The sequence below is a fragment of the Grampus griseus genome, assembly GCF_964374135.1.
Source record: "Grampus griseus genome assembly, chromosome: 1".
Lineage (NCBI taxonomy): Eukaryota > Metazoa > Chordata > Mammalia > Artiodactyla > Delphinidae > Grampus > Grampus griseus.
The window spans coordinates 73,262,982-73,271,451 of record NC_139017.1 but is presented as its reverse complement, the minus strand read 5'-3'; the positions used below and the strand labels follow the sequence as shown (position 1 = coordinate 73,271,451).

The window sequence follows — 8,470 nt, the reverse complement described above, 5'->3', positions numbered from 1 at the left end:
AGGGAAATGGAAATAAAAATAAACAAATGGGACCTAATGAAACTTCAAAGCTTTTGCACAGTAAAGGAAACCACAAACAAGACAAAAAGACAACCTTCAGAATGGGAGAAAATATTTGCAAATGAAGCAACTGACAAAGGATTAATCTCCAAAACATACAAGCAGCTCATGCAGCTCAATATCAAAAAAACAAATAACCCAATCCAAAAATGGGCGGAAGTCCTAAATAGACATTTCTCCAAAGAAGATATACGAATTGCCAACAAACACAAGGAAGAATGCTCAGCATCATTAATCATTAGAGAAATGCAAATCTAAACTACAATGAGATATCATCTCACACCAGTCAGAATAGCCATCATCAAAAAGTCTACAGACAATAAATGCTAGAGAGGGTGTGGAGAAAAGGGACCCCTCTTGCACTGTTGGTGGGAATGTAAATTGATACAGCCACTATGGAGAACAGTATGGAGGTTCCTTAAAAAACTAAAAATAGAACCACCATACGACCCAGCAATCCCACTATGGGGTATATACCCTGAGAATACCATAATTCGAGAAGAGTCATGTACCAAAATGTTCATTGCAGCTCTATTTACAATAGCCAGGACATGGAAGCAACCTAAGTGTCCATCAACAGATGAAAGGATAAAGAAGAAGTGGCACGTATAAAAAATGGAATATTACTCAGCCATAAAAAGGAATTAAACTGAGTTATTTGTAGTGAGGTGGATGCACCTAGAGACTGTCATACAGAGTGGAGTAAGTTAGAAAGAGAAAAACAAATACCGTATGCTAACACATATATATGGAATCTTAAAAAAAGAAAATTGGTCAGAAGAACCTAGGGGTAAGATGGGAATAAAGATGCAGACCTACTAGAGAATGGACTTGAGTATACGGGGAGGGGGAAGGGTAAGCTGGGACAAAGTGCGAGAGTGCCTTGGACATAAATACACTACCAAACGTAAAATAGCTAGTGGGAAGCAGCCACATAGCACAGGGAGAACAGCTCGGTGCTTTGTGACCACCTAGAGAGGTGGGATAGGGAGGGTGGGAGGGAAGGAGATTCAAGAGGGAAGAGCTATGGGGACATATGTAAATGTATAACTGATTGACTATGTTATAAAGCAGAAAGTAACACACAATTGTAAAGCAATTATACTCCAATAAAGATGTTTAAAGAAAAAAGCATATTCAAAAAAAATTTTTTTAATGTGGTACATATATATGATGGAATATCACTCAGCCATAAAAAAGAATGAAATAGTACCATTTGCATCAACATGGAGGGACCAAAAGATTATCATACTAAGTGAAGTGAGCCAGACAAAGACAAATGTCATATGATATTGTTTATATGTGGAATCTAAAAACAAATGATACAAATGAATTTATTTATAAAACAGAAACAGACCCACAGACAGAAAACAAACTTTTGGTTTACCAAAGTGGAAATGGGGGACAGGGATAAGTTGGAGGTTTGGGATTAACATATACACACTACTACATATGGAGTAGATGATCAACGAGGACCTAGTGTATAGAACAGGGAACTATGCTCAATATATTGTAATAACCTATAAGGAAAGGAATCTGAAAAAGAATCGATATATATGTATATATAACTGATCACTGTGCTGTACACCTGAAATTAACACAACATTGTAAATCAACTATACTTCAAAAAAAAGAGATAAATTTCTCCATTAAGTATGACATTTATGATTGGGTCTTAATAGATACACATTATCATTGAGGCTTCTAGGACCAAAGCAGGAAAGAAATCCGGAGCATCCTATCTGGGTTAGATATTTTACTCTAGAAAGCACAGGGGGGGAAACATGTGCCATAGCAAAACAAGATGCTGAGCAAGTTGAACTGGATGGAGCCCTTGCTGGGCTAGGTTGATGCAGAGCCTCTGGCTTTGGCTGTAAGATAGTCCCATGCTTTCTGCTGCTAATGAGGCCTATTCAGGGGGAAGAAGAGGAGGTTTCTGTCCAAAGAAAGAGGAATGGGTACAGATCATTTGAATGGGTACAGATCATAAAAGTCTATGCCCTGATCTTAGCAGCCAGTTCAGACTGTGATTTTGCAAATGAGAATTATTCACATGAGAATTTCCACCACTCCTAAGACTGGAAGGAAGGTCCCCAACCCAGAAGGAGGCACAAACCCTAAGAGCTTACAGACCTCAAAATGTCAATCCTCTGTTCTACAGTCATTGTCTGGAGGATTGCTCATACCAGGAAAAAAAAAAAAAACCACAGTAATTCAGCCCCAAGGCAGGGTGAGCTCCTGGGCAGAAGAAAGAGGCCCAAGAGAGAAGTTCATTCTGGCACCTGGGGCCCTGCTCTTCACCCCTGGATGGCAGAGACCCTTCAGGGGGTCCTCACCCTTTTGGTCCTCAAAGAGACCAGAAAGGCCAGCAGAGGAAGGGCAGGCCCTCTGCACTCACAGGATGGAAATCAGCTAGAAGAAAGTGCTTTCATGTCTGAACCAGGGTTTCTCATCTGGAGACAACCACAGATCTAATCCTAGCTCTGACATTTGCCAGATTAATAATTCTGTCAAGTTTCTTAACTTCTCGGAATCTCCTCATATGCAAAATGGAAATAATAATTACGTGTCTTATAAGATTGTTACAGGATAAGCTATCACAAAGTCTAGTGCTTAAAAGCAAAATTATCAACAAATATAGTGGGCCCATGTCAAAATTCTTGTTTGAATTCATTAATGAGAGAATCAGCAAAGAAGGTTTTTAAAGCTGGTTTGAAGAATATTTGAGAATACATAAAGACATTCAGGAAAGGAATGCCTAAGTAAGATTCGTAATTTAAAATATGACTCTTTTAACTTTCAATAGGGTGATAAAAATTAAAACAGGAGTTTAACATCTCTACCAGGCTATAAAATCATATTACCCCATCAAGCAGATGTAAACTGCCTACTTCTTTATCCACCGTGACTTGTTAATCAAATATACTGTGCCGACCATGTTACATTCCCCAAGAGTGTCAGACGATAGAAGGTTAACAAGTAGCAAGGACTTGCTTCAATTCAGGCAGACTCTAGCATGAGATCTAAGCAATAGATCTAAGCATGATTGCTTAGATCTCTAGCATGAGATCTAAGCAATAGGCAGAACACTCTATGACATAAATCACAGAAAGATCCTGTTTGTCTTTCTCTAGGTTTGAGATGATTTTTTTCCTTTCACACCAACAACTAGAAGGAGCCCAGTAAGTGTTAGCAGCTTTCCCTCCCCTCCTCAGCCCCTATGAAATTAGGATGAATTCCCTAGGTCAGGAGGCCAGAAGATAGGCTGGTATCTGGACCCGACCAGAATCATTCTGGCTCCCAAGTGGAGGGATGTACGGGGAAGTCTTTTCCACTGGAATAAGCTCTGTGTTCAGCTGCTGGACGCCAGTTGCCCAATTCCAGATATTCCCCACGCTCTTTAAGACTTTTGTCACAATTGTGAGACACTTGGCTGAAGTCAGGAGTCTTGGGTGGAGAAGTGGGATTTCAGACAGGTCATACTCTAAGGCCCCGGAAGTCTTAGTGGCCAGATCTGCCTCAGTTGGTGAGCCAACGTCTCCTTTGTGGGCTCGAATATTGCATGAGGCTTCCTGCTACACCACTTACTTCTCAACTTCCCGCCGCCTTGTTCTTCTTTTGTAGCTGGGGAAACAGGAAACCAGATTATCTTGCGCTGTGCTACAAGCCCGTCTGACTCTGCCCAGTAGGTCCTGTAATGGCACAGCCTTGCTCGTAAATTACCATCTGCAAGCCTGCCTACTCCATGGACCTTCCAAGGATGGCCTCCCTCACCTCCACCTCATTCTCCAGGTGGCCAGTGCCAGCTGGGCCACCTCCCATGTCCAACCATGAGCCTGGGTATCAACCATTTGATAGCTCCAGGTCAATGCAATTCTTCACAACCAGTGGCCCATCACTTATGGTGAAACTCCAAAGGGCACTCTGGGCTACCTTCTGCATGGTCCTCTGAGAGGACTCAGAGAAAGCAGACTCATTGGACTTTCAACTAATGGCAAACAGTTAATAATGGTAAATCTCCCCCAAAGGATCCATTAACAGCAAGTCTAACAACGCATTTTCAAGGAGAGAGAAAGGCACTGGGATATGTTGCCCCTCACCCACACTCGGATACACACACACACACACACACACACACACACACCACCACCACCACCACCATCAATGTGGATAACTGAGAGGCAGAATCAGGTTGCTCTCTCCTTTTGTGCATTCACCCATTATATTCCCTAAATATTGAGCGAAGCCTGGGATGCTGCTTGATGAACGCTACCAACCCTTCCCATCTTTTTATGCCTGGGCCACATTTGGGCCAGCATCTCAACTTGAAAGGTGCTTCTGAGAACTGCATGAGAGTTTCCTCAATGCAGAGAGTGGGTTCACACTCCTGAATTAGGTGGAAGCTCTTGCTTGGGGGAATAGATAAAGTGATCCTTCAGGAAAGATGAAAAGGAAGTAATTTTGTCCCTAGCCTTCCCACGCTTGCCCAGAAGGAGCCCATCTCCATATCTGATGACTAGACCCCCCCATCCCATTTTATGTCCCAATCTTAGTTCTCTGCTGGCTGCCAAATATTTTCACTAATATGTTAGCTGAAAATAAAATTGGTTGGTAATTAAAGCCTTGGTCAGTGAATAAGGGTTTAAGCTGTTACCTTTCCCTGTTCATTTGCATTTCTATATAAGTAAAGTCTACTACAAAGGAAAAGCCCTGTGATCTGGGGTGAGTAATCTTCAGCATTGGGATCCAGTTCATCTGAGTGGCATTTTGTTGGGTGGGAGAGGGACTTGGTCCTCCTGAAATACGGGGGGAATTGGCCACCTCCTCTTCTCCTCCTGGGCACGAAGCACTTCTGCCTTCTCCAAAGATGCCCTCCTTCTCCCACCCCCACCCCTCAGGGTCGGGTTCCTCTTCAGCCCAGGCTCCTGGGGTCAGAGACACACAATCATCCCAGAGAGGGTTGAAGGACCACTACTGTTTATGCAGAGGCTCAGTGTCTCATGCATACAGTGGGACCCCAAGCCAGCTTCTGTCTCCCGGGACATAGTGCACCCCCAGCTTCACAGAGCAGGAGCGTTGTGAAGGGGTAGGGGCAGCAGCAAAGAAACTGATTTAGGCCTTAGCAGCACACGTCCCCACCAAGTCCAGCCACACACAAAACAACAGTAGAAATACTCCCTTTCATTACTAAAATCTAGCAGCCATGACAAGTGTTCTTAGCCTTTTAGGGGTCTTTTGACCCTTTTTTAATAGTGAAAGAAGGGCTTCCCTGGTGGCACAGTGGTTAAGAATCTGCCTACCAATGCAGGGGACATGGGTTCGAGCCCTGGTCCAGGAAGATCCCACATGCAGCAGAGCAACTAAGCCCATGCACTACAACTACTGAGCCTGCACTCTAGAGCCCGCAAACCACAACTACTGAGCCCACGTGTCACAGCTACTGAAGCCCACTCGCCTGGAGCCCGTGCTCTGCAACAAGAGAAGCCATGACAAAGAGAAGCCTGCACACCACAACGAAGAGTAGTCCCCATCACCACAACTAGAGAAAGCCCGCGCACAGCAACGAAGACCCAATGCAGCCATAAATAAATAAATAAATATTTTTAAAAAAATAGTGAAAGACTCAGAGGAATGAGTTTATACATATACACTCAAAATGATGCATTCAACTTTGATTCCATTCCAGAGATATACCGTAGACCAAGTTAAAACCCCTGGTGTAGAGATTCTGGTGACAGCTCCCAATCCCCTTCCCCATTACTAACACCACCGCCCCATCACCTAAGTGGGGACAACAGAAAATGTCCCAAGACACAACATGGAAACTCAACTTGGGAGTTGGGTTCTGGTGAGAGGTGCCCATTCATCTTCTGGCCCTCCCATTTCCCCAGACCCTTGGAAATCCGGAGTAATGATGGGGAGATTATTTTAGATAAGTCACTGATTACCAAAGCATTCAACCCAAAGGGAAGCATTTGAGTACCCTATTCTTTGAGTTGATCTTTATTAATGTATTAGCCTATCTGCCCATTCCTTTATTATTTAATCAAGTTAGGAGGTTGAGAATGGAGAGAGAAGGAAAGCTTCCAAAATCTCTTAAGGAGAAATTACAAGTGTAGAGCTAGGGGGCTTATTAGTGTTACTTCGTTAGAACTCTAAGCATCCACCTAAATTCACACCACACATAGAATCAATCTCTCTCTTTCTCTCATACACACACAGACACACTTCTACATAGTTATCTCCCTGATTTCCTAAAAGTTACATCTAAGATAATTAGCTGGAAATTACAACTTAGAGAACACGATGAGCTTTCGTTACGTCACCCTGTTCTCATATCACCCATTTGGGAACAAGTAGGAAAATCAACAGCTATAGTGTGTTGGACTCTGTAGAATCCTTAAATCAATGGAACCCATGACTCAGGACCATGGGGCTGGAAGAGCCTTGGGAATCATTTAGGGAGAACACGGGGAAGAAAGGAGACAAGCAGTAAGCACACAGGGCTCGTGAGAGATGGGGAGTGGAGGCAACAGAGGTTTGTTTTCCTTCCTTGGGTTTTCCAACCCTCCCTCCAACCCCCAGGAGCCTCATTCCACAAGAGAAAAGCAAGAAACCAAGAGAGGCCTGAGGTATCAATTACTTTATTACTCTGAGGGGACAAGTCCAGGGGACCAGACCCAGGGCTCTATAGCTCTGTTATTCTTTGTGAATGTCTTCATGGGCTGCCAGGCCCACCTTTATTACCAGTGAGAGGAACTCCTGGAAGTTAAGTGCACCATCCTCATTGATGTCCAACTCTTTGAACCAGGTGCCTACATCCTTTTTCTGTGAAGATTGGAGAGAAAGAAGCCAGGGTGTAAAGATCTCAGGGAACCTGAGGCATGGCTGTCTGCACAGGGCAACGCCAGGGACCAGTGACCCAGGGCGTCATCAGAGCCGAGCAGAGAACCCCGACCACTCCCAGCCCCTCCTCACCGTCATAAACTTAGGACACTCCGTCTCTAACAATTTCTTTAAGTCATCCCTATAGATGGCGTGGTAATTCCCTTTCACCAGGGAGTACTTGTGGTAGACCTCAATGAGGGAGTTCATGGCAGTCTCCAGGTCCGTCAGCATAGTGCCCAAGGATTTGCCCTACCTGGAAGACAGAGCACACGGGCAACCCCGACATGGGGAGGGTGCCTAGGGGGACACTCTGAAGGCTCATACTCCAAGGGATGGCTCTGCCCTGGATGGTACCATCCAGATAACTAAACCCAGCATAGGGCTACGGCTATGATGGGAAGTGGGGGACGACGTGGATGAGGATGTGGAAGGAAGCAGAGTATATATACACACACACACAGTTACTGCCAGCTCTCCCCATGCCCCCAGCCGCTTCCCAGGAAGGGCCCAGCTTGGGAATCAAACGTGCCCTCACCCAAAAATACTAGAGCACCCGGCTCCTTCTTCAGCCCTGGCTCACGCTTCTCTTCCGGGAGCCCTGGACTCAGTCCAGACCTCCCCGAGCTTTCTCTCCCCTCCTCAGAGAAGGCTGCTGCACTCCTCAACCCTCCCCAGGGGAAGCCCAAAGTGTGGGACTGGGGCAGTTTCACTTACCAGGCCTCCCCAAAACAGAGTTGACAAAAGATATGCAGGGCTGAGTGTCGGCTCCCTTTTATAGCAACGAGGCTTGGCCAGCTGCCCAGGACCTCAGACCACTCAGAGGCAGCTGCTCCCTTTGAGGATTGCTACAGCCTCTGGTTTCCCAACAAGGTGAGTGGGGCAATCACTGCACAGAATGAAAAGTTCTGATGCGGAGCTTGGAGCGGTGTGGGGGGAGCACAGGAAAGGTAGAAGGAGGAAGGTTTTTGCCAGGCAGGGATGCACAGCAGGAGAAATCAGGAAGACGGCATGGTGAGGACTCCTCTTGTAAGCTGCTAGCAACCCCTGGCTTGGTCGACCAGGATGCCCACTTCTGAGTCCTTCCCACGGTTGCTGTGGCTATTCCCGTGGCTAGTGGCCAGTCTGTGCATCTCGGAAATGGAACTGAAGTTGAGTGCATCATTTTGAGTGCATGAGTATAAGCTCATTCCTCCATAGCTTTCATCACATTCTCAAAAGGGTCCAAAGGCCCCTAAAAGGTTAAGAACACTTGTCATGGCTGCTAGATTTTAGTAATGAAAGGTGGAGTATTTCTACTGTTGTTTTGTGTGTGGCTGGACTTGGTGGGGACGTGTGCTGCTAAGGCCTAAATCAATTTCTCTGCTGCTGCCCCTACCCCTTCACAATGCTCCTGCTCTGTGAAGCTGGAGGTGCACTATGTCCCGGGAGACAGAAGCTGGCTTGGGGTCCCACTGTATGCATGAGGCACTGAGCCTCTGCATGAACAGCAGGGACCCTTCAACCCTCTCTGGGATGATTGTGT

The 8,470-nt window shown here is 45.5% G+C and overlaps 1 protein-coding gene across 1 annotated transcript; it reads right to left on the bottom strand.

The window, feature by feature from the left end:
- Positions 1-6,697: 6,697 nt before the first annotated feature.
- S100A8 (S100 calcium binding protein A8) lies at positions 6,698-7,682 on the bottom strand. Its single transcript, XM_082679593.1, has 3 exons — positions 7,663-7,682; positions 7,039-7,201; positions 6,698-6,888 (listed from the first exon to the last, which is right to left on the bottom strand). Exons 2-3 carry the CDS (start codon positions 7,177-7,179, stop codon positions 6,760-6,762), a joined length of 270 nt encoding a protein of 89 aa, XP_082535719.1. The 5' UTR covers positions 7,180-7,201; positions 7,663-7,682; the 3' UTR covers positions 6,698-6,759.
- Between the last annotated feature and the right edge of the window lie 788 nt (positions 7,683-8,470).